Source organism: Pongo abelii, chromosome 19, assembly GCF_028885655.2.
Source record: "Pongo abelii isolate AG06213 chromosome 19, NHGRI_mPonAbe1-v2.0_pri, whole genome shotgun sequence".
In the NCBI taxonomy this organism is placed as follows: Eukaryota; Metazoa; Chordata; class Mammalia; order Primates; family Hominidae; genus Pongo; species Pongo abelii.
Window position 1 is genome coordinate 97,743,366 of NC_072004.2, and position 27,288 is coordinate 97,770,653.

The window sequence follows — 27,288 nt, forward strand, 5'->3', positions numbered from 1 at the left end:
TCTGTTTTCTGTTTCACAAGTGTAGAGGTCCATGTTAACTAAGTTCATGACTTAGATCTGAAGGAGCACATTCAAAGCTTGGGCTTAAATGGGTGATGTATCTGTTTTTCTCTGTGGCTACATCATTCCTGGTTTGCATATTTTGTCTTTATTTTTAGTTTCACCTGTGTTCATACTGGTTGTATCTTATTCTATTGTTCCATTTTGTCAGAACATAAGATTGATAACTTTTGTTTTCTTCTGGTTCCCATCTGCCTCATAAGTTTTCTATCCTTTCATCTCCAACCTATTGGTGTCCTTTTGTTGAAAGTGTGTTTATAGGCGTGGTGGCTCATGCTTGTAATCATAGCACTTTGGGAGGCTGAGGTGGGAGGATCACTTGAAGCCAGGAGTTTGAGATCAGCCTGGGCAACACAGTGAGACCCATCTCTACAAATAATTCAAAAAAATTAACTGGGCGTGGTGGTGCACACCTGTAGTCTCAGCTACTCAGGAGGCTGAGGGAGGAGGATTGCTTAAGCCGGGGAGGTCGAGGCTGCACAGAGCTGTGATCGAGCCACTGCACATCAGCCTGGGTGACAGAGTGGGACCTTGTCTCAAAAAAAAAAGAAGAAAGAAAGAAAAGAAAAGAGGCCTGGCGCGGTGGCTCATGCCTGTAATCCCAACACTTTGGGAGGCCGAGGCGGGCGGGTCACGAGGTCAGGAGATAGAGACCATCCTGGCTAACACAGTGAAACCTCGTCTCTACTAAAAATACAAAAAATTAGCCGGGCGTGGTGGCAGGCACCTGTAGTCCCAGCTACTCGGGAGGCTGAGGCAGGAGAATGGCGTGAACCCGGGAGGCGGAGCTTGCAGAGAGCTGAGATTGCTCCACTGCACTCCAGCCTGGGCGACAGAGTGAGACTCTGTCTCCAAAGAAAAAAAAAAAGAAAGAAAAGAAAAAAATAGGTATCTTCTGTGGACAACATATTGTTGAATCTTTACATTTATTATTTATTTATTTGTTTAGAGACAGGGTCTTACTCTGTTGCCCAGGCTGGAGTGCAATGGCACGATCTTGGTTCACTGCAACTTCCACCTCCTGAGTTCAAGTGATTCTCCCACCTCAGCCTCTCGAGTAGCTGGAATTACAGGTACCCGCCACCACGTCCGGTTAATTTTTGTATTTTTTAGTAGAGACATGGTTTCACTATGTTGGTCAGCCTGGTTTCAAACTCCTGACCTCAAGTGATCTGCCCACCTCGGCCTCCCAAAGCGCTGGGATTACAGGTGTGAGCCATGGCGCCCGGCCACCCAGCTTGATTTCTAAACCTTGTCTTCATCTACATCTTGTTTCTGACAGGAGAAGTGTCTCCACATGTTGCCACGTCCCTCGGTCTCCACTCCCTCTCTCCATGACATTGGTATTATCTAGAATTTTAGTTCTAGATTGTTATGTAGATTGAACATACATTGTAGATTCTGCGCTTTTTTTTTTTTTGTCATTGCTTTTTCTTTTTTGGACAAAATAAACTTTATCTGATTGCTTCTTATTTCTCTTGTAAGGATCATCTTGTTTCAGTTTCTTCTTACTTGGATCCTGTCTCCAAGAGGGGTTTCAAAGTCAACTTCTCAGATGTGACTTAAGACCTTATATGCAGCTGGGCGCGGTGGCTCACGCCTGTAATCCCAGCACTGTGGGAGGCAGACGGATCACTTGAGGTCAGGAGTTTGAGGCTAGCCTGGCCAACATGGTGAAACCCTGTCTCTACTAAAAATAAAAATACAAAAATTAGCCCGGCGCGGTAGCACACGCCTGTCATCCCAGCTACCCAGGAGGCTGAGGCGGGAGAATAACTTGACTCCAGGAGGTGGAGGTTGCAGTGAGCCAAGATTGCACCACTGCACTCCAGCCCGGGTGACAGAGTGAGACTCTGTCTCAAACAAAGCAAAACAAAACAAAAACCCTTATATGCCTGAGAATATCTTTATTATATACTTAAATTTTATGATAATTTAGTTAGAGGCGACATTCCAGGTACAAACTTCTTTTCTTTCCGTACTGAAGCATATTTTTTCCATTGTCTCCTTGAACCCAGAGCTGTCATTGAGAATTCTGAGATCAGCTGAGTTTGAGGATTCTCTCTCTGCTTTTGACGTTCTAGTCCCTTGAATGTGTCCAGCAGGTTTTCCTTCTCTCTCCTGTGTGGCCCTCGATGCGCTGCTGTGATATGAGCGCTCTCTCTTCTCTGCTTCTGGGAGATTTATCATCATTCTCCCTCTCTTTCTCATTCCTTTGTGGGATATGTTTTCTCTTCCGTTATCTGTGTCTCTTAGCTTTTTCTTTTTTTCTCTCTCTAATTTTTCCTTCTGGGGGACTTCCTTAGCTGGATCTTGCCTCCCTAACACAGCTTTCCTGTTGCTCATTCCATCCACGGTTTCCCTGGGTCAGGGATTCTGTCTGGTCCCTGGTGTGCCGCGCCGCGTGGTTGTTGACAGCTTTTTCTTCCTGCTCCCGTCCTTTGAGGGTGTGCCTTTTGCTGGCCGTGACGGGTGCGGCTCTGCCCTGGCTCCCTGAGGTGCGTGTGGCCCGTGTGGTCGTCTGCTTCCTGGACAGAGCGCCCGCCTCAGGATGCCAGCTTTCAGGCCATGAGCCTCAAGGGCACCCAGATCTGGTCCAGGCTTTGGGGCTGGGCCAAGCCTGGAGTGGGAGGGGCGAGCCCCTGGGTGGCACAGGCCCTGCCCCTCAGAGCCCTCTGCCCGCCTTGCCAACCCCTGCCTGTCAGCTGCTGCTCCTTGGCCAGCACCTTGTGTTGGGAGCTTAGTTTTTTTTTTTCTTTGAGACGGAGTCTTGCTCTGTCACCCAGGCTGGAGTGCAATGGCACAATCTCGGCTCACTGCAACCTCCGCCTCCCGGGTTCAAGCGATTCTCCTGCCTCAGCCTCCCGAGTAGCTGGGATTACAGGCATGAGCCACCACGCCCAACTAATTTTTTGTATTTTTAGTAGAGACAGGGTTTCACCATGTCAGCCAGGATGGTCTCGATCTCCTGGCCTCGTGATCTGCCTGCCTTGGCCTCCCGAAGTGCTGGGATTACAGGCGTGAGCCACCGTGCCCGGCCGGGAGCTTAGCTTTAAGAGCTTGAAGTAGGGGCTCGATGGCCACCCTCGGGCTTTGGGGTGAGGGGTGAATGCTCCACACTGGGGGTTTCCACCACTCCCCAAAGCACAGGGCTGCCCTGGGCTGGTGCTTACCCTGTTTCTCCAAGTCTGAAAGGTTTCCCCTCATGGTCAAGGGCTTTACTTTCTGTCTCCTGTGGTGTCCAGCCAAGCCTGTACAGTTGGGGAGTGTTTGCTCTGACAAGTATTGTCTTGTCCCCATTTTACAAATAAGAAAACCAAGCCCCGAGAGGCTCAGTCCCGGAAACAGATGGTGGGGGAGACAGGACTCAGGCAGACTGCATGCTCTTTGTCACGAGAATTCGACCAGCGTGCACATTGACCCGACACGCCCAGGACACAGCGTGCTCAGTCAGGGGCCCTCTACACCTGAGCCTGGGTGGGGGTGGGGACACACCATGAAGGACCCTCCCCGTCCTCCAGGTCCTTGCAGTCTGGCTGTGGACAGAGAAGTGGAGAGACGATTATGGGCACCGAGATGAGCGGTGGAGGCTGGATGGAATCAGGAGGAGGGGAGGAGAATCTTGGGGAGCACGACCCTGAGCACAAAGGGGATTAAAGAAGAGGAGGACCTCGGGGAGCACGGTTCTGAGCATGGAGGGGATGAGGAGGGGAGGAGGACCTTGGGGAGCACAGCCCCAAGCAAGAAGGGGATTAAGGGAGAGGAGGATCTCAGGGAGCACAGCCCTGAGCATGGAGAGGATTAAGGGAGAGGAGAAGGACCTTGGGGAGCACGGCCTGTCCCTGCATGACCTCTGGTCCCTGGGGTGGGGTCAGGCTGCCGGGGATGCCTCAGATGACAGGAGCTCTGCCGATGGGCTCGTGGTGCTCTCTGCTTATCAGGGACGAGAGGACAGGGGACGTGGAGACAGCACTCTGGTGGGAGCTGAGGGTCAGGGTGTGGGCAGCCTGGCCAGCACGGCCTGGAAAGCACAGTCCTGGCATTGAGGAGAGCACAAACCCACCTCCCTCATTTACAGACGGCAAAGGAAGGCCCAGAGGGGCAGTGACTTATCCAAGGCCACCAGGCTGTCTCTCATATTGGCGGAGGTCCCCTGTGTGGAGTGCCTGGGTTCTTGGAACCTCGAGCCCCAGTCCCTTATCCCTGCGTCCCCTTAGCTTTTCCCTGGTCACTGTCTGGGTCCCAGCCGTCAGTGCTGGACGCACAGGAACCAGCATGAGCCGGGCAGGCACGTAGCTGCTGGTGAACAGGTCCCAGGGGCTCCCCAAATGCGGGTACCTTAGTGACTTATCCATGTTTACAGAAGAGTTTGGTGGTCTCCTGGTGCCGAGGGCCCGAGCATCAGGTGCAGAGAGAGCAGCAGCGGCCGTGGACACCACGGAAGCCACCATGAGGGCCCTGGGACAGTGTGACACTGCTGGCTGCAGCCCTGGGAACCCGTGAGAACTGGGGGAGTGTGTCCTGGAATACCAAGCCCGTCATGTCTGGCGACTCCCTGCCCCGGCTAACACACCATTGTCAGATGCAAGTCCTGAGAAAGTACTGAGAAAGAAGGAACTAAACCCACAGCTCATCACCCAGAGAGAACCATTGTTAGCACCTTATAAGTGTATTCCATTATTTTAGTCATGCAGAAATAAAGTCAAGCAGAAATACATACAGGTGTAGCCGTGCTCAGCATAAAGATGTTTTGGTCAGCCGGGCGCGGTGGCTCACGCCTGTGGTCCCAGCACTTTGGGAGGCCGAGGCGGGTGGATCACGAGGTCAGCAGATCGAGACCATCCCAGCTAACACGGTGAAACCCCGTCTCTACTAAAAATACAAAAAAAAAAAAAAAAAGGCGTTTTGGTCAACGACGGGCCGCACATGCCACGGTGGTCCCATACAATGACAACAGCTCCACCAGGAAGCCTGGGTGTGGCCTGGGTGTGGCCTGGGCTCTAAGTCTAGGTCACACGAGCGCATCGGTGACGGTCACACAATGATGACACTGCCTAGCGATGCGTTTCTCAGAATGCCTCCCTGTAAGCAACACGTACACCATCTATATTGTAATAAATGTGCCTCATACGTCTATTCTGCAGCCATCTGTGAAGGTCCTAGGGTGAAGTCACAGATTTTTCCATGGTGCCCTTTTATTTTTTAAGTATTATTATTATTATTATTTTGAGATGTAGTCTCACCTTGTCGCCCAGGTTGGAGTGCAGTGGCGTGATCTCAGCTCACTACAACCTCCGCCTCCCGGATTCAAGCAATTCTCCTGCCTCAGCCACCCGAGTAACTGGGACTACAGGCATCCACCACCATGCCTGGCTAGTTTTTGTATTTTTACTGGAGACGGGGTTTCACCATGATGCCAGGCTGGTCTCGAACTCCTGACCTTAAGTGATCCACCGGCCTCGGCCTCCCAAAGTGCTGGGATGACAGGCGTGAGCCACCGCGCCTGGCCCATGGTACCCTTTTAACACATGCTGCATGTGCCATAATCACTGTAACAAAATTCTCCTGCTTGGAGACTTACATCCTTCCTTAGTTGTTATATATATTTTTAAGATAGGGTCTCAGCTGGGTACGGTGGCTCACAACTATAATCGCAAAGCAGCACTTTGGGAGGCCAAGGCGGGCAGACTGCTTGAGCCCAGGGGTTTGAGAGCAGCGTGAGCAACATGGCAAAACCCTGTCTCTATTTAAAAATTAAAATAAATATTAAAACATAAAAAATAAAAATACTCACGAGGTCAGGAGATTGAGACCATCCTGGTCAACATGGTGAAACCCCATCTCTACTAAACATACAAAAAATTAGCCGGGTGTGGTGGCGGGCGCCTGTAAGTCCCAGCTACTCGGGAGGCTGAGGCAGGAGAATCGCTGGAACCCGGGAGCGGGAGGTTGCAGTGAGCTGAGATTGCAGCACTGCACTCCAGCCTGGTGACAGCGAGACTCCATCTCAAAAAATATGTATATATATATGATAAAGATAAAGATGGGGCCTTGCTCTGCCACCCAGGCTGGAGTGCTGTGGTACAGTCACAGCTCACTGCAGCCTCGAACTCCTGGGCTCAAGTGATCCTCCCACCTAGGCCTCCCAAGTAGCTGGACCACAGGTGCACACCACGATACCCGGCTTCAGTTGTTAATTTTTTAATTGAAAGTTACATTGCAATGAATATCACTATACCTCTAAACTTGCCTCTGTGCCTAAAGATAATTTCCCAAAGAAACATTTATAGAAGTGGAATTTCCAGGTAAAAGGGGCTTTATATTTTATTGTTTTCATTTTTTTTTTTTTTTTTTTTGAGACGGAGTCTTGCTCTGTCACCAGGCTGGTGTGTAGTGGCGCGATCTCGGCTCACTGCAACCTCCGCCTCCTGGGTTCAAGCAATTCTCCTGCCTCAGCCTCCCGAGTAGCTGGGACTACAGGCGCCTGCTGCCACACCCGGCTAATTTTTTTTTTTTTTTTTTTTTGTATTTTAGTAGAGATGGGGTTTCACCATGTTGCCCAGGCTGGTCTCCAACTCCTGAGCTCAGGCAATCCACCCAAAGTGCTAGGATTAGAGGCGTGAGCCACCTCACCCAGCCGCATTATATTTTAATGACATTTACATCTTTGCAAACCCAGCTGGCGAAAGGTTACCTCATTTCAACTGGTGTTGCGTCGACACCTAGCAATGGGAATGGTTCCTGTGTTTATTGCTCATTTTTGGAATTTGCGTATTTTTAGTTGGTGTTTTCTTCCCGTGGATTGATGCGGCTCTGTATGAATTAAACATACTAACCTTTGATCTGTAATTTACTTGTCAAATATTTCACCCTGATTTATAGACGTTTGTGTTTATTTTTGTTTGTAGTGTTTTTATAGAGAGTTTAATAGTTCCCACTGTGCAGTTGATTGTATTAGTTTTTTGTCGTTGTGACCTCGATGGATGATTTGATGGTGACTGCGGTCAGGGGCTCCGGAGCCTCTGGGTCTGCAGCTGTCTTCTCAGCCAGGCACTCTCTCGTACTGACGGGGGTCCTCTGTGTGCAGGACCGAGGAGACCACTGTGGCCAAGGTGGGCCACCAGCTGAGCGTGGCTGGGATGCAGCCCCCAACCCTGCAGGCCTGGGAGGGAGGGGACTCCGACTTCTCCTCCTGACAGTGGGCCTGGATGGGCTGGAGAGGACTTGGGCTTCGGCCCAGAAGGTGCTCCAGGTGTCACAGCAACCACATTCAAGGTTGGAGGCCAGCCCGGGCTACCCATGTGAAGCTAGGGGTGCTGACCAGAGGCCAGCTCCTGGACTTGAGTCCTGGACACCAGGACAGTGGCCTAGAGCCTGCACAGAGGCAGCTGGATGAGGCTGTGGGGGCGCGTCCTGCACAAGGAGGACCCTGGGTTAACGCGCCAGTGCGGCAGGAGGAAGGGCTTGAGGTGTGGGTGTGGGGTGGGTGAGGGGCACGTGTGAGGGGTGGGTGAGGAGCCTGCACATGAGGCCCCAACTTTGCTCCCCATCTGTGTCGCAGGAGGCAATGAAGTGCAGTGTGTGGGGCCCTAGCGGCTCCCCAGGCAGTGGCTGAGGGCCGGTGCCTCTGTTTCCCCCGGGAATGGGCGAATGGTGGCTCCTGTCCCCACGTGCAGTGTGGGAGCTGCGCTGGCTGGGGAAGGTCTGGAGAGTCTGGCTGCGTCTCCCCCGGGGCCTCTGAGAATGAGAAGGAGGCACTTTGCAAGTTGGGGCAGGGAGGGGTAGCGCTCAGGCTGCTCGGGTGAGGCAGCCTTGTGCTCAGCTTGCTGGTCCCGGTGTGCCCTGGGGTGGGCCTCAGAGGCCTCGGGAGGCAGTGTTGCTGGAGTGGGGGTGGGGGGGATGGGGGGCCATCCTGAGGCTCCTGAAGGGCCCCTGGGTCCGGCCTCCACCTGGACAGGTGGATGTGGTTCTTCTCAAGGGTCGGAGGCCCCCAGGGCGCCTTTCAGGGCTGGGGTGAGGAAGTGCTTCCTTCCCCACCTTCAAGGCCGCAGCTGCAGAGTCCCAGGCGGAGGCTTGGGGAGGGTCTGCAGTGTCAGCCACCTCCCTGCCTGGCTCCTGCTGGCTGAGGAATAAATGCAGAAGTCAGAAAAGGAAGCATAGAAGCCTTTATTTCTGGTACAGCTGGGTGGGGGACTGGTCTCCTCCCGTCCTCTGCCAGGCTGCCTGGGGGTTGGGGACCTGCTGGTGGATGGGCCGGCACTGACAGGAGAGGGCCGTGTGCCCAGGCCCATCCCACAGAGAAGCCCTCCTTGGCCATGGTCGGGAGATGCAGCCAAAGGACAGTCAGGCTTCCTCCCGGTGGTGGCGTAGGCTGGGTAGGGAAGGCTTCCCGGAGGAGGCGTCATCGTCCACTGAGAAGCACCGTGGGGCCTGGCCACTGCCTGTGTGTCTGCTCAGAGCTGGGCAGGGCTGGGCCCTTCAAACTCTGCTGCAGCCGTGGGAGGACAGCAGGGTGAGGGGTGTGGCAGGGTGCGGGGCATGGTGGGGCAGGGACGGTGCTGGGGGGACCACAGGCAGGACGTGGAGGGGCCCACTGGGTCACTGGTACTGGTTGGGGGAGGACAGCGTGTTGCAGCGGCTGTGCGACATGTCCTCGTACACCACACACGCCGCCGAATTCTTATTCCGCCACGAGCACAGTTTCCTCATCTGAAAGACAGAACCGCCGTCTCCAACCAGTGGCCAGCGTGGTGTCCTGGACCCTACCCCACCCCGGTCAGCTTTCTAATTTTAACAGGAGACCCCCACGGGGCTCCTCTGGGCTGGCCCCCAGGGCTTCCCAGCAGAGCCTTCCCCAGACAGGGCTGGGTCGGACCCCAGGGTGCCTCTGAAGAAGGAGAGTGGAAGCGGCTTGGACCCCCCCACCAAGCCCAAGCCAAGCGGGCCCCCACTTCAGCCCCAGACAAATAGCAGGGACCGAGGGGAGTGGCCACGCCTAGACTCTGTGTCTGTCTGAGGCCCCCTCCCCTTCCCACGGCCACACAGCGCGCCCGCACACTCCAACAGGCACGCACAGTCCTCAGAGACCCCCCCACACACGCTCACACGTGCATATGTGCACACGCGGGCCCAGCGCCTGGGCGCTCCCTCCTCCGCCCGCACACTCCAACATGCACGCACAGTCCTCAGCGATCCCCCTCAGACACTCACACTTGCACGAGCGCACACGTGGGCCCAGAGCCTGGGCTGCTCCCTCTCCCTCAGGTCGCTTTGGTGCTGGTTCCCCTCCCTCCCCACCAAGGCCACTTCCACCCTGAGAGTTCCAGAGCCTGCAGAGGAGGTGGTGGGTACCAGGGTTTTCCTCTGGGGCTTTGGCGCCCCACACACTGCTCTCAGGAGAGGGAACAATCTGTGGGGTGCAGGTGGCAGCTGGGGCTCACACTGACCTGTGTCCTCGCCAGCACACATGCCACCCCCAGGCCCAGCCCGAGGAGGAAGCAGATCACTGCCAGGGCCGCAGGGAGGGCAGAGGCTGTCGGCCGGGCAGGGAGGGCAGAGGCTGTCGGCCGGGCAGGGAGGGCAGAGGCTGTCGGCCAGGCAGGGAGGGCAGAGGCCCTCAGCGGGGCATCTGAGCATCTGTGCAATCCTTGAGACTGTTCCTCTGTGAAGGAAGAAAGAAGGAAGGGATTCTCCTGGTGGAGAACCTGTTAGAGCCCCCGGGGTTTGGGGTTCAGGGCAGGGAAAGGCTGTGGAGGAGAGGAGGGGCAGCTATCTAGGAGGCTGCTGGGGGCGGTGGGCTGGGAGCTGGAACAGTTCAGGCATGTGTAGGAGGGAGGGTCCCACGACAAGGGCCGGGGGAGCAGAGCCTGGCCAGCAGCTGGGGTCAGGAGGGGGGTCTGGGATGGGCGCATTCCCTACCTGTCACCAGGACCAGGGTGCCGGAGCCGTAGACATTGACCTCCGTGATGGCCTGGCAGGTGTAGGTGCCAGTGTCCGACGGCTGCAGGCGGTGCATGGTGATAGTCAGGTTGTCCTGGGATCCCGAGAAGTCGATGCGGCCCCGGAACCGTCTGTCCGTAGTGGGCACCACCCCGTCCTCGTAGTAAATGATGTCTTGGGGCTGTGGCCTGAGCTGCCTCAGGTAGATCCCACGCAGGCCCCCGCTGGTGGAGCAGGTGATGTTGACGGAGCCTCCCACAGGGACAGTCGTGCAGTGGGGAGACTGCTGCACCTCTGGGGAGGACCTGAGCTGTCACCATCAGTCTGGCCAAAAGGACAGAGAATGTCCTCCCTGCAGGGGACAGTGGTGGGGATGGTGGGGCCCTGAGACAGCCCAGGGCTGACATGTCGCCAAAGACACGGTGCCTTACGGGGCGTGGAGCAGATCTGGGCACCGGCGGTGGTGTTGGGGGAGGCGCTGTCCTCGTGTTCTGAGACTGTGGGCTTCTTCCTCCCAAAGCAGCAGCCCTGCCTGGACAGCCCCGGCCACTCCCCACCGGGGTCCACCCTTTTTCCTTCTCTTAAATGAGTCCTCAGACACTGGAGGCCGCTCAGCACCCCACCCGCTTCCTGGGGCTGTGCTGTGGCTCAGACTGGGGGCTCTGAGCTCATGAGGCAGGGAGAGCTCCGGAGCTGTGGCCATGGAGAGCCTGGGAAGCTCTTACCTTGGGCAGCCAGGGCCCCAGGCAGGCCGCAAGCCAGCGCCAGAAGGAGGGGCAGAAGCAGGAGCCTCCGGGGCCCAGCCATGTTCCCCACACCCAGTTCTCCCAGCCAGGCAAGCGCAGCTGAGCCTCTCTGGGTCTACAGGACCCCACAGAGAGCAGCACACAGGAGACCGCAGGCGCTCAGAGCTCAGAGAGGGCTTCCTGGAGGCGGTGCCTCAGACCAGGGTGGTGCTGTGGGCCCGGTGGGAGGGGCGGTCTCACCTACCCCTCCCCAGCACTGCTTCCCGGGGAGCCGAGCCGGCCTGAGAGCAGGGCGTCCCTGTATCCCCCCCCTGCCCCTGCATCTCCACAGGGAGGAGGTCAAGGCCTGGGGCCGGGCAGACCAGAGGACAGAGAAGGGACTCCCTGGCTGGGGACGGGTGGCAGGGTCTGGAGGTGAGCGGCAGAGCTGCCCCCCAGCCTGCCTGGTCCTCTGGGGTACTTTCCGCTGGGACCCAATTTATGCCCAGAAATCTGGAGCCACCCGTGAGTCACCCACACAGTGCAGAGGAGCGAAGGGCAGGCCAGAATTAGCACCCCCTGGTTTGGCCGTGGGGAAGGAGCCTGGGCCTGCACCCGCGCCCAACGCTGCAGCTGACCAGCCGACTGTGGCTCTGTGTTCCATGTCCTGGAGGCGGGAGGTCTGAGCTGTGGTCCAGGCCTGAGGTTCCCCCACCTCCCTGGGAGGAGTGCGTCAGGCCGCAGTGCCCAGCTTCAGGGGCTGAGGGAGACCTGTGCCTGGCCTCTGATCCCAAGGGGACTGAGTCCCCTGGGAGGGGGCACTTCTCTGTCCTGAGGGCCTCCCGCCACAATGACGAAGCGTTGACGTCGGTGCCCAAAGCCAGCAGGTGCAGCACATGAGCAGGAGTGTGTGGACACGCGTGTGTGCAGAGACGGGTGCGTGTGGACACGTGTGTGTGCAGAGACGGGTGCGTGTGGACACTTGTGTGTGCAGAGACAGGTGCGCGTGACTCCACGCGTGTGCAGAGATGGGTGTGTGTGGACACGCGTGTGTGCAGAGATGGGTGCATGTGGACATGTGTGTGTGCAGAGACGGGTGCGTGTGGACGTGTGTGTGCAGAGACGGGTGCATGTGGACACGTGTGTGCAGAGACAGGTGCGCGTGACTCCACGCGTGTGCAGAGATGGGTGTGTGTGGACACGCGTGTGTGCAGAGATGGGTGCGTGTGGACACGTTTGTGCAGAGACGGGTGCATGTGGACACGTGTGTGTGCAGAGATGGGTGCACGTGACTCCACGTGTGTGTGCAGATGGGTGCGTGTGGACATGCGTGTGTGCAGAGACGGGTGCGCGTGACTCCATGCGTGTGTGCAGAGACGGGTGTGCATGTGGACACGTGTGTGTGCAGAGACAGGGGTGCACGTGACTCCACGCATGTGTGCAGAGATGGGTGTGCATGTGGACACGTGTGTGTGCAGAGACGGGTGCATGTGACTCACGCGTGTGTGCAGAGGTGTGTGCCCATGACTCACACACGAACCTGCAGCCCTGAACTCCTTCCCCAGAAGTCCCAGCCACAGCAGCCGGTGCGGAGACACGGGTGGGGCTGTGGGGTGGTGCAGGTTTTCTGCGGGGCTGAGGGTCCTGGGGGAGCCGGTTTTCCTCCCCAGGCTCTCCATAAACTAGAGACAGAGGGTTTGGGGGCAGAATCTTGCGCAGAGGCCCTGGAGCACCCTAGCAAGGCTGTGGCTCGAGGTGGTGGGTAACAGCACTTTCCGGAGCAGCTCCTCCTCTGGCCTTTGCTCCATGCATACATTGGGTCACCAACATTCACCGGGCGTCTTTATGCCAGCGTCTGTGCCAGGAGCAGGGGGCAGTGTGGACCAGGGGCCCTCCCGCCTGGAGCTGACCTCAGGGAGGCCAGGTGGACAGCCCCAGGACACAGGGTGTGGGTGTGGCCCCCAAAGGCCAACTCAGGAAGGGGCCGTGGGTGAAACCAACTGGGGCCCCGGGGAACAGCATTCCAGGCAGAGGGATCAGCAGGGCAGAATCCCTGAGGCCAAAACGTGCCCGGTGTGTCTGAGGACAGCATGGGGCCGGGTGGGGTTGGGGGCTGCAGAGGGAGACACAGACTCCCACACACCGAGGGGGAAGGCAGCGTGAGGACCAGCACTAAATCCCAGTAGGGAAAACAGAAACAGAGATAAGCCACCAGGAGATGAAAATCCTCATGGACTCCAGCCCCAGGCTCTCCTCCTGGGTTTCCTGCCTGGGTGCGCAGGAGACATGGCGACCACACTACCGATTTCAAAATGACTTCGAGGCTGGGCTCAGGGGCTCATGCCTGTAATCCCAACACTTTGGGAGGCCAGAGTGGGAGAATCGCTTGAGCCCAGGAGGTCGAGCCGTGATTGCGACCCTGTACTCCAGCCTGAGCGGCAGATCTAGACCCTATCTCCAGAAAAAAAAGAGAAAAGAAAAAAGAGAAGGAAAAACTTTGACCTGAAGACATGCCAATGCTCTTCAGCCTGTGTGGGCAGGTGTGACCCCCGTGTGGGGGTTCCTGCCGCGCAGGGGTCCCGGGTGCTGTGCCCATAGAACATGATCTGACCCAGCAGGGCCCCGGACCCAACATGTGGACGGGACCTTATTTTAACCCAAGACACAAATGCGCCTCTTCTGGACCCTCAGGGCGGCCGGCTCTGCGAGGCCTCGGTCACCGGGCGCCGCTGGTCCCCGCAGGGTCTCCACCTGGCTGGGGGCTCCCCCGTGTCTTCATCTCGAGGACGCCTTAGGGACGTTTTGGAGCTTAGAGCCACTAAAGACATTTCTTTCAGATTTTTGTTTTCCATTTTTAAAATTGCATTTGGTGCTACTTGGAGGTTTGTGAGTCGGTTTGTTTTCTTCATTTCAGAAGAAAACTTTTTCAAAGAACTGAAGGGGGATTCCCGGTGATTTTTCCACCCGATACACATCAAGACATCAAAGGGCTCCACTGCAGTGACGAAGACAAAAGCATGAACAGATCTGGGTCCAAGGAGGCTCGGCAGGTGCGGTGGGCACGAGAGAGCGACGCCTCGGTGGCCGAGGCACTGAGGGATGCACGTCCGGCCCCGAACCCCTGGCCCGAGCCGCCGCCGCCTCCCCCCAGCCCGGCCTGCGCTGCCCCCTGGCGGTGGGGCCAGGAGCCATCCCAGCCTCTAACCCCCCGACCCTACCTTGGCCCCTGGGGCTGCCGTGGAAGGGCCCCCAAAGCCTGCTTATAGGCAAGGGACAGGTATGTGGCCAAGGCCCCCTACAGCCCTGAACTGGAGTGTGTCTGAGGTTCCGGCAGAGGCCCCCTCACTTGGGCGCGGAGCCCTGGGAGTGGAGAGAGCAGACCCCACACCTAGGGCTGGACTCAGCCTAGGGTGGCAGAAAGGGAGTCCGGGTCTGTGGGTTTGATGAGGGCGGAGGGAGGGGCATGGGTCCTGGTAAGTCGGGTGCTGCGGAGGTGAGGTGTTTCCATTTTGGAAACTGAGGAAGCAGAGCTTGGAAGACCTGGGGGGTGGAGGGGAAGGGTCTGCACGCGCCCAGGAGTGGGTGACACAGAGGCCCATCCTGCCAAGCAAGCCGGTGTCCGTGCCCTCCGGGTGGGACGAGAGACCCAGGCCCCACCACCCAAGGTCGGCACTCAGGGCTGGCTCTCCTGTGTCCTCTCTTCCTTGCAGGCGGCTATGGGTCTGCGGCATCTGGAAATGAGGGTTGGGGGGACAGGAGCTCCAGGGGTCCAAGTGCTGAGGGTTTGAACACCAGTGCCGGAGGCCTTGGGGTGGGCTCGGAGTCTGGGGTCCACAGGTCAGGGGAGGCTCCGCTTAAGCCCTGCTGGGCTCCCGCTCTGAGGGCTCTGAACTTCATCTGGGGTTCTAGGAGGAAGAACTTATTCTGCAGGGGGAGGAAGGAGGTGCCTGTGTGAGCTGCGCGCCCCCGTGCCCACAGCTCTGCCCTCGGGCGTGTGCTCACACTCATGGGCATGCTTGTATACACATGCACACCCCCACCCCCAGGCACACTCCCAGCCCTCGCCTGGGTTCTGAACCTGCTGGAGGTCGAACCCACTCCCCAAGGCACCCTCAGTAAGAGGCTCCCTTGGCTCAGAAACTCCAAGTTCCGTCCCTGATGGAGACCACGCGCCCTGCCATGCTGCCCTCCAGGGAGTCCTGGGGACAGTGAGAGCTTACAGGAAGGGCAGGGCGGGTCTGGGTGGGAAGCCTGGCTCTGTATTCTTGACCATAGCTGGCTGGGCCTCTGGCAGGGACTGGCTCTCTGGGACCGGTGCTCCCCCCACTCTCTCCTGGAGCCCCGGCAGGTGCAGGACAGTAAGGCTGACCTCAGCCCGGGGCGGCCCCACCCAAGACTCCCCACCCTGCACACACTGGGGTGCAGGGCCTCCTACCTCCCGGCGTTGCTGGGAACAGCGGCACCTGTACCAGGCGAACATGACCAGAGCGACCAAGAGGATGAAGACAGCAGTGACCACCGCTGGCACAGGCCAGGACCCAGTGTCGGGGGCGGACTGGGGTTCTGCACCTGAAGGAGGCAGTTCAGGGGCGGACAGGTGGGCTGGGTATCCCCCACCCCCCACCTCCTCCTCCTACGCACCCCCTGGGATGAGAATGAGCCCTGGAGGACGGCACTGCCATTGCCCAGGAGGTACAGGAGTGGGAGGGACCCAGGAGGAGGGGGCGCAGGACCCCAGAGGTGGAAGGAGACCCAGAGCGCAGGTGTCTCGGGGCAGTGAGGGAAACATCTACCCCTGGATATGCCAGGTCCCAGGAGCTGCGTGCTGGCCCCGTCCTTCAGGCCTTAGGGTTCTGGGGAAGAGGTGCAAGGGCAGGGGAGGGGCCTGCCCTGTTGTGGCCCAGCCAGGGCCAGGTATCTGAGGAGCCCCATGCCTGGGCCCAGGAAGGGCTCACCAGATGCCCTGGGGGTGGAGAGCAAAGCGGAACCCAATTTGGGTGACCCGGGTAGGTCGGAACCGTGTGTGGTGAAGGTGGGAGGGCTGGGAGGGGCTGTGGAGGCTCCTGAGCTTTGCAGGAAAGGGAGGGGAGGGGTGGGGAGTGGGCTTGGTGACTAGAGGGGTCAGTGGCCCCGCACGGTGGGGTGGCTGCTCAGGGCCTAGGGAGCAGGTGGGAGGGGCTTGGAGGGCAGAACAGAGGGCCCGGGGGGGTGCTCTGCTGGCCACCACTGCTTTCTGCTTGAACCAGGTGAGTAGCTGGTGGTGACGGCTGTGGGCCCTGAGTAGCGGTAGAAGAGGCAGAGGGAGCAGTGGGCTGGGCAAGTGGGAACATGAGTGGGTGGCAGTGGGCTGGGCGAGTGGGAACATGAGTGGGTGGCAGTGAGCTGGGCGAGTGGGAACATGAGTGGGTGGCAGTGGGCTGGGCGAGTGGGAACATGAGTGGGTGGCAGTGGGCTGGGCGAGTGGGAACATGAGTGGGTGGCAGTGAGCTGGGCGAGTGGGAACATGAGTGGGTGGTGGTCATGCCTGTGTCGGGGGAGCTGAGGCAGAGAGTGGGGCAGCGAGCATCCCCTGAGGGCAGGAGGAGAGGAGTGGGAACAGGGAAGGGTGGGGGCTGGTCCCAGTCCTGAAGACAGCAGGGGCGAGGGCAGGTGTGGTCTAGGCGCTTGTCGAGGTGGACAGCACAGGAGCGGGAGGGGCGGGGCAGGACCGTGGCGGCCTGGGAGGCCCCTGTTCATGGTCACTAAGGGTGCTGGGCGGGCGACCTTGAGCACCTCTGGGTGACCCCAGTAAAGGGAGGGCAGGTGCCTCGAAGCCGGGTGCTGCGGGTCTGGAGGGCCTCTCAGAGGACAGGCATTTGGGGTGCAGTTTCCCCACACAGCCGGGGTGGGGGTGGCAGGGAGGCAGGGGGTGCCTTGGCTTCCTGGCTGCAGGGTGCAGCCCCCGCCCCTGACAGGCAGACGCGGCTCCTTTGAGGAGCAGAAACTTTTGTGTTCTGTGTTGTTTGTGGGGCTCCAGCTACCCTCTGTGAGTCCCACCCCACAGTGGGGTCTGTGCCCCCTGAGCCTCCTGTCTGACCCCTGCCCCTCCCAAAGGGAGAACTGTCCCAGGAGGTCAAGAGGCTTCCACCCCGACTCTCCACCCGCCAACCCTGTCTCCTGGCAGCCCTGCTCATGCCTACTCTTCCTCCTCCTCCTTCCCTCTCAGTCTCAGCCCTCCCCCTGCCCAGGCCCCCTCCCCTCTCCTCTCCGTGTCCCCTCTCACTCCCCTCCCCCTTGCTTCCCCAAGCCTCCCCTCACCTGAAACCTCCAGTGTGACTTGTCTGTTATTTCTCTGGTGTCCCACGAGGTGCCACACGTACAGCCCAGCGTGGGAGTCCCGGGCGCCTTTGATCGCCAGCTGGGCCACGCCTCCCTGAACCTGGAGGTGCCAGCCGTCCCGGGAGAAGTAACCTGGAGCCACCTCATTGAAGATGGCGCTCTCCTGCCCTTGGGCACGCAGCTTGATGTTGACATGGGAGAAGGCGTTGGAGATGTTGCAGGACATGACGGCATTCTCGCCCCAAGACACAGAGACTACTCCCTCCGTGCAGATGGGGCTGTCCCAGCCTATGGGGCCAGACAGGGGCACACACGGGTCAGGGCTGGACCTCAGGACACTGGCTGGCTGCTGTGCCCAGGGCCAGGGCCAGGGCAGGAGACAGGGCCTCTAAGGGACACAGTGAACTATGTATACATCCACCCGACCCAATCAGCACACATCTTGTGTGGGAAGAATAAAATAGCAACAAAAAAGACGGGTGGCTGTGTGTGTATGTGTGTGCATGCTCACACCCATGTCTGTTCCTTGGGGTGTGTCAGCTTGGACGAAGGCATTTCCTATCAACTCCCTCCCCTGTACATTTCTACTGGGGTGGGTGAAGTCAGAACCTCAGGTGTGTGCCGGGCGGCTGCGCTGTGGCAGGAGTGCTGCCGCTGACCTGCCGAATCACCCTCCTCGTGGGAAGCAGTGGCCAGGCCCCACTTCCTCCCAGCTCCCTCCTGTTTCTCCAAGGCCTAAGCCAGGTGCAGGTGCTTGGCTGTGTGAGGAAGGGCAGGGCTTCTGCAGACACCCACAGGCCAGCCTCAGAGGCAAGCAGAGCAGACATGGGTTCCAGCCTGTCCTTGTGGGGCCCAGCCTGCTTGTGCCGCCCCCAACATCCCCTTTCCTCTCCCGGCCGCCCGCTCAGCTCCAGGTTGCTGGGCCAGCTCCACACACAGCTCCACAGTCCTGGGAGGTCAAGTCCTTGTAACAAGCCGGTGTGTCAGTCTCTCTCTCTCCCACCTCCTGGGTGAACCCTGCCCCTTGGCGACCCGTGCAGCTGCTTCCCTCAGAGGGTCCAGGGCCTTTGTCCCAGCAGCCAGCTCAAAGATGCCTGAGATTCAGGCCGTGGGGCCCGAGCATGGTACCAGCCTGGGGTCTTGGTGCTGCTACTGTCCCTGCTGCGTCAGCGTCCACCAGTGACTGGACACAGACGGACGTACGGACGGACGGCAGGGTGAGCTCTGGAGCCGCCATTTGGCCACATTTCACCAAATACAAAACCACATGGTGGGTGCCACGTGCTGGCAAGTGCCAGGGGTCTTGGTGCCCATGGGAGGAGGTGGGCTTCAGGGGCACCTGGCCTTCGGGCTGGACTGAGTTTCCTCTGACGAGCAGGCTGGCTGCCTGCCTGGACACTCTGAGTGTTCAGGGACCGCAGGGCCTCTAAGTCCACTGCACAAATTCACACCGTCCCGAGGGCAGTGGACAGCTGTCCAGGGGGTGTCCCGCCCAGTTACACTTTGGAACCACTGTTGGGGGGTGGGGGCAGAATCTCCCAAAACCAGGGTTCCTCTACCTGGGATTCTTCCGTTTCAGTTTTGTTTTGTTTTTTGTTTGTTCTTAGGATTCTGTCTGAACTGCTTTGGGATGTGGTTTGGGATGTGGCTGAGCTCTGACATCTTTTAAAAGCCCCTCGGGTGGCTCAGTGGCTCACGCCTGTAATCCCAGCACTTTGGGAGGCCGAGGTGGGAGGATCACTTGAGCCCAGGAGTTTGAGATCAGCCTGAGCAACATGGCAAAACCCCATCTCTACAAAAAAGACACAATTTAGCCAGGTATGGTGTGCATGCCTGTGGTCCCAGCTACTCGGGAGGCTGAGGTGGGAGGATCCCCTGAGCCCAGGAGGTCGAGGCTGCGGTGAGCCATGATTGCACCACTGCACTCCAGCCTGGGCGTCCAGCCTGGGCGATAGAGGTAGACCCTGTTTCCAAAAAAAAAAAAAAAAAAAAAAAAAAAAAGCCCCTCAGGTCACTTTGCTGCACAGGTTGGGGGTCTAGAGAGCTGGGGAGGATCTCACTGGGGGATCCTGTTCAAATGCAGATCCACTCCTGGCAGGCCTGAGGTGCACCTGACTAAGGAGCCCCCAGGCCAGGGCTGCTGTCTGTTCCCTGGCCACAGCACAGGTCGTAACTGACCCAGACCTTCTCCCTTGGAAACTGGTCGTGATCTTGGTCCTTCCCCACAATTGCTCTGACAGTGACCACCAGGTACCACAGCAGGCACCACCGCCCTCCATCCACGGCGGGACACGGCGCGCTCACCACCGCCTGGGGCAGCCCAGCTCCGCATGGTCAGGCCCTGGGTCTGCAGAGTCAGTCATTATCGGGGGCCTGGTGGCATCTGGACCCAACCTCAGTCCACCCCTCCCGCCCCTGTCATGCCCCCACTGGGCCCCCCTTTCCCCAGCAGAGAGGCAGGGGCCCGAGACCTACCTTCATTCTGAGCACTCAAGGAGGCAGCCAGGAACAGGAGGGCCCCAAGGGCCCAGGAAACGGGGCCAGGGAACACCAAGGGGCAGGTCTGCATGGCTGGTGGGACTTGGGCCCCTGGTCCTTGTCACTGGCTCTTGAAACACTCCCTGGAGGAGGGAAAGCCCATGGGTCAGAGCCCCCTGCAGCTGCCGAAGGGGACAGTGGGAGCGGCTGTCACCTGGCAAGGGCTGCGAGGCTGGGGGTCCCAGAGCTCTTCCCTGACCGGCTGTGCCTGGGATGCCAGAGTCCCCGCCCTCCTTCCTTTCCCTGTGCCTGTAGAGGGTGTGCAATGCTGGCCTCGCGAAACAAAGAAGACACGCGGGGGCAGGAGATAGAGTCGCCCGCAGCACGGCAGGGACCTCATCTGCCTTGAGGGTCAGCCCTTTTGTTTTACAATAAATTACTCGTAACTGTGCCTGAGCGTGTTTCCTATAGAAATGGGTCAGGACAGGTGGAATCCGTGGTAGCTGTGTCTGACCTAACACTATACTAAGACCAGCCTCCAGCCCCAGCCCCTCACCAACGCTAAGCACGAAACCAATTTTCCGTCTACTTAGGAGCATGCGTTTGATATCACTGCATGCCCAGGGCACAGATCTTCATTACAATCCTCGGAGCGTGTCTGTCTCCTCGTGGGTCCTGTCCAGACCTCCAGTCACTCACAGAGACCCTCACATGACCAGCACCCACGGTCCGCCTCCCCCAGCCAAGCCCGGTGCTGACCACAACCTGCAGCCAGCGGCCCCCCAGCCTGTCCACCGTGCCCCCACCTGTCCACCGGCCTCCCACCACCTGTCCACCGGCCCCCCACCACCTGTCCACCGGCCCCCCACCACCTGTCCACCGGCCTCCCACGCCTGTCCATCGCCCTCCTCGGCCTGTCCACCGGCCCCCCCCCACGCCCCCGTCCACCGGCACCCCCCACCCCGCCTGTCCACTGGTCTCCCCCCCACCCTTCCCCCCCTCCCTGGGGCAGCACTCAGTTGCGTTCCTTTCGAATCCGTCGTTTACACCTCTGTGTGTTCCTAATACACAAGTCAGCTTTACCTCTGCTGCTCTCACTGGCAAGGCAGGTGCTGGGCAGCTTCCAGCAGGTGAGCCTCCTTGTGCCATCTTGTCTTGGGCCTGCAAACGCTAGGGGCCCCCTAGCTGTGTGGCTCCTCTCCCGCCAAGCAGAGGCGGCTCCAGTGCACACACGCACGGTGCTGGGGGAGGGGCCAGACAGGCAGCGATGAGCCTCTCACAGGCCCCAGCGAGGTCACCACTTCTGTGCTTCCCACGGGGTCCCCACTCATGCCCTGCATACAGGAGGTGCCGGATCTGTGTGGATCTGGATCCCATGAGAGTGGCTGGGGGATGAGGGTCCCTGTGTGGAAGCTCCACAAAGCTCCACCTGCCCCCACGCAGGAGCTCAGCTTTGCACAGGAGAGTACCCTAACCTAACCCTAACCCTAACTCAGTCAGTCCCGCTGGTGGGGTCTGGGCCGATGCCTGGGCTGGTCAAAGGTCAGGCCCTCACCTGGACCAGGTGACGTGCTTTCGCATGAACCTGTTGACGTTCCTGCTGGACTTTGAAAGGGACCAGGGAAGGGAAAGTGAGGGGAGGCGGCCTGGGTCTGTTCCAGGTGGGGCAGCGGGTACGGCCCAGCAGGAGCCCTGGCAGGACACGCCTTTCAGCCGAGAGAACTCCGCCTTCGAAGGAGGCTGGGGCAAGGGTTCCTGGCCAGGCTGCCCTGACTCTCGGGTGCCTGCACCCCTGCTGGGAAAAGTCCCTAGGTAGGGTGGCAACTCCAGCCCTGCCTCTCCCAGCTCTCAGTGCAGCCCATACACCAGAGTGCAGATGACCTGCAGGGAACTCCCATGAGGGAACTCTGTAAAGCGACCTTCAGACGTGCTATTTATAGATGTCTATAGATTTATAGATGTGTGTTTCTCCAAACAAATAAACCACCAGAAAGTGTCACAGCAGGACACATCACCCACCCCGAGGACCCCATGTTACCAGGGGTCCTCCTGGAGCCTGGAGTCAGGGCCTGCTGAGGACCTGGCTTGCAGACGGGCTCCGGCCTTCTCGTCCCATTGCCCCAAGCACTCCAGCCCCCTCTGAACCTGCCTCTAGTCATCCCTGGGCCCTGCACAGCCACAGGCAGCCACCCGGTCATTCCCATACTCTCACCATGGTCCTGCCTCCACGTGGAAGACCCTGCCAGCCGCAGGAGTGCAGGTTTGGGGACAGTCACGGCTGGGGGGCATGTCACCAACTGTGAGGTGCTGCTGAGGCTCAGGGATGGTCCCACATTGGCGTAGGCTGGGGGTGCCGTGTCCTGAGGTCTGGGTTCCCCACTCCAGGCAGCCGCTATGCTCAGTACAAGTCTAGTCCCTTCTGTCGGAAACCCCACCCCACCCTGTCAGGGCTGGGTGCAAGGGGAGGGAACCCACACCTGAGACCTTTTGTGGCCCCTCACTAACACCCCCTTTCCTGCTGTGACCCCTCAGAGCTGCTCAGATGGGCTTGGAGACAGGCTTGGGCCCCATCTCCCATCATACATCCAGCATTCTGGATTAGCTGGAAGTCCGACGGGGTCTCCCTGGGTTAAAATCAAGGGGTTGGCCAGGGTGGTCCCTTCTGGAGGCTCCAGGCGGAATCTGTCCCTCTCCGTCTCCAGCGTCCAGAGGCATCCGCATCCCTCAGCTCATGGCCCCTCTGCCATCTCCCCACCACCGCCCCCCAGCTGCTTCCCTCGTCTCCCTGACTCCCCCTCCTCTCTCCCTCTCCTGGAGACCCTGTGATGGCATCAAGGGCCCCCCGGGTGACCCAGGACACACGCGCCAGCTCAGCACCCGAGACTTCATCCCATCTGCACGGTCTCTTTGCCATGTCAGGTTCTGGGATGAGGACGTGACATCTTTGGGGACTGGTAGCCGACCACAGAACCCCCACCCCCAATGCGGTGGGAGACCCAGGCCACCTGCAGATCCCTGCATGGAGGTGAGATTCACACAAGGAGACCCCAGGGGGCCTGGGTCCGGCTCCCCTCACCCCATGCTCCACGATGCCAGCTCAGCCGCCCACCTTGGAACCGTGCAGACGGACAGCAGGGAGGGTCTGGGCTGCTGGGGGCTCCCCCACTGCTCTCTGCACCACCCCACCGACCGTGTCTGGGAGGGGATGCCCTGCTGCTCTCTCCAGGCTGCTCTGGGGGGTCCTGCCCTCACCTGGAGCCTGGAGGCCATCTGAGTCTGTTTCACAAATGTTTCCAGGGACTGCCCCTGCCATTGCATTAGGGGTGGGAACTCTGGGCATACAGCCAAAGGTCACAGATCCCCAGAGCCCCGAGAGCGCTGCGTCCACCCCACCTGCCCACCCAGGTGCTGGTTCTGCCACCCATCTGTGTCTTGAGTCAGCCCTGACTCGGCAGAGAGCTGCACCCTGAGCCAAACCTCAGCAGCTGGGTCCTGGAGGCCCCCGAGGGCCACCTGCACGCACCCGGCTTCATGCCAAGCTCCTCCCGCCTGGCAGTGGCTGCATCTGCCTCCCCTCCGCCCTGAGTGTCCCAAGTCCGCCCGCTCTGCATTCCATGGGGCCAGCAGCGCGGTGGAGCCTCTGCTCTCGGGGGCTACAGCTGCTCCTAGATGCCTCTGCCGCCAAGGGTGAACTCTGCAGCACCGGCTCCCAGCCTCCCTGCCCGATTGCTTCCTGAATATCTGGGGCCCTGTGCTGCCCTGGTTGGGGAGAGGGGGGTGGGAGTGAGAAGCTGGCACTGTCTCTCTTTCTGGCCTCATCCCCTCCATGGTCTAAGCCCCTGGCGGCCTGGACTGCACCGTTCCGGAGATGCTGCCTCCCCACCAAGTCCCTTTAGCCCGACTGTGGTGGCAGCCGCTGCTTCTCACACGCGGGTCCTCTCACTGCCTCTCCCCAGTCCTCCCTTCCTCCCAGCACCTTCACCAGCTCCCCACTGAGTGCCCTCCAATGTTGGCGGCCCTGACCCTTGTCCAGCCAGGGGTGAAGGGCGGCAAGGACTGGGCTGGAGGGTACTAGGAGCAGGTGGCGGTGCCCTCCCCATTTGTCCACACCCAGCAGGTGGTGGGAAACGTGTGGAACGAGTAAGCCGTGGAGGGGAGCCCTGGGCCTGGAATACCCCTGTCTTTGGCTTGAGAATGACTTTGAAGGGCTCAGGGGGTAAGGAGCTGGGGGTAGACAGGGAGGAGAGCGGCAGTTCTGGCTCTACCCCGAGGCTTCAGGCTGCAGACTGTGCATGGCCCCAGCTCTGTCTGGGCAGCAGGTGTCAGCGACATTGGGTTGCTGCGGGAATTTGCTCCATTTATTAGAAGAAAACGCACCCTGGCGACACAGGCCCCTCTCAGGTCACCAGGCATCGTCAGTGCACCCTGCACATCTGGTCACATCTGAGTCTCAGATAAACAACCAATGATGTCCTGGTAAAAGCTTGTCCCGTGGGACACTTGGGACACACTTATCTTAAAACACAATTAATGATCTCAAACTCAGATGTTGCTGGGTATCCTGTGTTTTTGTTGGCAGCTCTGTCACTCTGCCCCTGTCTGCCTGAGTCCTCTCCTGCCATCCTCCTGACCAGAGGTATGGGCTTGAGTTGAATGCCGTGCAGTGGCTAAAAATCAGACAGAGGGCAGGCGGCAGGGTGCAGCCACAGGGAAAGTGGCCAGGTGGGCAGTGACTGGCCGGGCAGCTCCATGTGTGGCACAGGGAGACCAGGCACAGGGAGACCAGCCACACGGAGCCTCAAAACTTCTAGAGTGGGCCGGGCACGGTGGCTCCCGCCTGCAATCCCAGCACTGTGGGAGGCTGAGGCAGGTGGATCACCTGAGTTCGGGAGTTTGAGACCAGTCTCAACAACATGGTGAAACCCCGTCTCTACTAAAAATACAAAAAAATGAGCCAGGCGTGGTGGTGCATGCCTGTAATCCCAGCTACTTGGGAGGCTGAGGCAGGAGAATCACTTGAACCAGGGAGGTGGAGGTTGCAGTGAGCCAAGATCTCGCCACTGCACTTCAGCCTGGGCAACAAGAGCGAAACTCCGTCTCAAACAAAACAAAACAAAACAGCAAAACAAAAAACAAACTTCTAGAGTGGGAAAAGATGAAGGCTGCAATCAGATTTCTCTCAAACCACGAAAATGGGGGTTGGCCTCTGAGGAGCTGGCACCAGACACAGGAGGGTCTGAGTGCTCCCCCACCAGCGATGACGCGCAGGCTTGGAGCCGTCCCAGTGACATGCCTAGGAAAGTCCACGCACCGCTCAGCATGCCTGTGCACACCTATTCCTGCTCCCTGGTGCCCCGGGCACCTGCCTGTCCTGGCTCCCATGGGTGCTGGGTGTGTGGAAGCTCCGGCCCCCTCGGGCTGGGTTCATTGGGGTCCTCCTGTGTGGTCAGTGGACTCTGTACCCCCACAGCACCTGAGGGGTGGCTGACACTGCTTTCCCAGCTGCTGCAGGGGTTCAGGGAACACAGATGACCCCACGTCTCTACCGAGAATGAGCACACCAACACCTCTCAGAAGACAGCTGCAGCCTGCAGGGGCCATGGACCCCACCCAGGCCCACGGTGTGAATGGCTCTGCCCTGGTCTCTGCTGAGCCCGGCCCAGAGGGGATCCCAGGTGGGCAGCAAAGCCCCCCAGGCCTAGGGCTAGACCGGGCTAACCCTTCCTGCTCAGCACCTGCTCACCTGTCCCCTCTGCTGGTGGCCTCCTGTCCTCCCGCTCTGGGCTCAGCAGCAGCTCCCTGGAGAGGCCCTGCCACCACCCCCGCCCTGCTGGAGACAGGCCTCCTGCCCTGGCTCCTGCAGCCGGTCGCCCTGGGCCTCGTAGAAGCCGGGGATCCTCCGCTGAGGACGGGCAGAAAACGTGCTTCTCAAGCTGCAGGTGATTAACCAGTAGTGGGCAAGGAACTGAATATGGTGATTACTGCCGAGTCAGCAAAACCAGCCTGAGAACGGGCAGCTGAGGGCCTGCCCGGGGGAGGGAAGCCTCACGGTTCCTGTTTCATGAGTTTGCTGTGAGTGCACACGAGGCTGTGGCTGTGGAGTGTGCAACAGTCCACGCGTGTCTGCGTGTCCTGATGTGCGTGTGTCCACCAGCTTGTGTGCACGCGTGTGAGCGAGTGCGTTTTGCTCCTAGCTTGGTCGCGGCGACCGCGCAGGGAACCCCGGGTGAGGCCGAGGACCGGGAAGGGCGGAGGCGGCTCCGACCCATCGGACTTAGGGGAGCCCCGGATCCAAGACGCCGCCTCTGTCCCTTCAAGAGTGGAGCCTGGCGCGCAGGGCAGGGACGCGGGTCCCCACACCGGGCCGGCAGCTCGTTCCCGCCCCTACTCGGCGCGCCCGCTGCAACCCCGCCCGCTTGGCCTGCGACGCACGCTCAGGACCAGCGGAGGGTGACGGTCCCAGAGGCAGAGGCGCCGCAGCCCCAGAGTCCCCATCCCTGCGCGGACCGGCAACCCCAGTGCACCAAGAGGCCCTAACACGGAGCCCCCAGCACCGAGCCCCCAGCACCGAGTCCCCAGCACCGAGCCCCCAGCACCGAGTCCCCAGCACCGAGCCCCCAGCACCGAGCCCCCAGCACCGAGTCCCCAGCACCGAGCCCCCAGCACCGAGTCCCCAGCGCCGAGTCCCCAGCACCGAGTCCCCAGCGCCGAGCCCCCAGCACCGAGCCCTCAGCACCGAGCCCTCAGCACCGAGCCCGCCCCTCCGGTTCCCCCGCCCGCCCCTCTCCGCGCCTCACCGGGTCCGCTCCTGGACGCGCTCCTCCGGGATGCAGCTTCTCCGGGCCCCGGAGCCCCAGGAAAATGAAAGACACGGGAGGGAGGGGCCAGGGAGGAGGCGGCGGACCCGCGCGGGACCCACCTCCCAGATGAGGAAGGAGCCGGGTTTACGGGAAGCCGCCAAGTTTCGGGAACCACCCGCGTTCACAACAAGCGTGACGGTGAATTTATTATTTTCACGAGAGGCACCGCACCCGCGGTTCACGCTAAAGGAAGCAGGAAAGCCTCCCGGAGCATTTTTCCAGGAGAGTTCGCGCCTGGGCGGGTCCGGCACGCGTGCGGCGCGCGTTCCCCGCGGGGCTGTTTGGCTCCGCTCCTGGAGGCCTCGAGTCTGTGCACGGGGCGAGCTGGGCGGACCGAGGGGGCCGCGGGGAGCGGGGGAGGGGGGGAGGGCGGGGGGCGGCCCCCAGATGGCTGGGGGTGCGCGGGCAGAGTGAGCTGGACAGCCAGAGGGTCAGAGGCCCTTTCATAAAAGCGCGCAGAGCAGAGGAGTGATTCCCCCAGCTCCCCCGCAGAGGGTCCTGCACCTGCGGCCTGGGCCTTCAGGCGTCCTGCGGCCCCTGCGGAGGTGCTGGCCTGGCCAGCCCGGGAGGAGGGGCCCAGCCTGTTGGGGCAGGAGATGGGGTGCAGGTAGAAGGCTCCAAGACACATCCGGGCCGGGAACCCACAGACATCCCAGGTGGGCAGGAGGTGGCTCGAGGAGGCCTGGAGGACCCGGCGCCTGGCGGGCAGAAGGGCCACGTCCTCCACTAGAACCCGAGGGGGCACGCGGGCAGGTGCGGGCAGGGTCAAGGAGGACGAGGTATCTTCGGGACACTAGCAGGAGGCCCCACAGGCTGCAGTCACGTGAGTGGGCAAGTCCCCACCGGGCAGATGATGGGGGACACTGGGGTATGGGCAGTGCACCCAGTTTCATGGAAGAGAGGAAGAA

The 27,288-nt window shown here is 60.0% G+C and overlaps 2 protein-coding genes across 2 annotated transcripts; both read right to left on the reverse strand.

Annotated features, from left to right (window-relative positions):
* Positions 1-8,205: 8,205 nt before the first annotated feature.
* CD7 (CD7 molecule) lies at positions 8,206-11,128 on the reverse strand. Its single transcript, XM_002827978.5, has 4 exons — positions 10,725-11,128; positions 9,979-10,293; positions 9,507-9,721; positions 8,206-8,769 (listed from the first exon to the last, which is right to left on the reverse strand). The coding sequence occupies exons 1-4, from the start codon at positions 10,804-10,806 to the stop codon at positions 8,659-8,661; spliced, it is 723 nt and encodes a 240-aa protein (XP_002828024.4). The 5' UTR covers positions 10,807-11,128; the 3' UTR covers positions 8,206-8,658.
* A 2,434-nt stretch (positions 11,129-13,562) lies between these two features.
* Positions 13,563-26,497, reverse strand: SECTM1 (secreted and transmembrane 1). The gene is made up of 5 exons (XM_024234551.3): positions 26,318-26,497; positions 19,518-19,663; positions 17,022-17,330; positions 15,160-15,293; positions 13,563-14,648 (listed from the first exon to the last, which is right to left on the reverse strand). The coding sequence occupies exons 2-5, from the start codon at positions 19,609-19,611 to the stop codon at positions 14,439-14,441; spliced, it is 747 nt and encodes a 248-aa protein (XP_024090319.2). The 5' UTR covers positions 19,612-19,663; positions 26,318-26,497; the 3' UTR covers positions 13,563-14,438.
* Between the last annotated feature and the right edge of the window lie 791 nt (positions 26,498-27,288).

Excerpts from the sequence above, each read along its gene's own strand:
- CD7 (XM_002827978.5), bottom strand. The coding sequence starts at position 10,806 with ATGGCTGGGCCCCGGAGGCTCCTGCTTCTGCCCCTCCTTCTGGCGCTG. Across the intron at positions 10,294-10,724 it reads TGGGGCCCTGGCTGCCCAAG|AGGTGCAGCAGTCTCCCCAC; the intron begins GTAAGAGCTTCC and ends GGTCCTCCCCAG. Across the intron at positions 9,722-9,978 it reads CACCCTGGTCCTGGTGACAG|AGGAACAGTCTCAAGGATTG; the intron begins GTAGGGAATGCG and ends CTTCCTTCACAG.
- SECTM1 (XM_024234551.3), bottom strand. The coding sequence starts at position 19,611 with ATGCAGACCTGCCCCTTGGTGTTCCCTGGCCCCGTTTCCTGGGCCCTT. Across the intron at positions 15,294-17,021 it reads AGTCACACTGGAGGTTTCAG|GTGCAGAACCCCAGTCCGCC; the intron begins GTGAGGGGAGGC and ends TGCCTCCTTCAG. Across the intron at positions 14,649-15,159 it reads GTTCCCAGCAACGCCGGGAG|AATAAGTTCTTCCTCCTAGA; the intron begins GTAGGAGGCCCT and ends CTCCCCCTGCAG.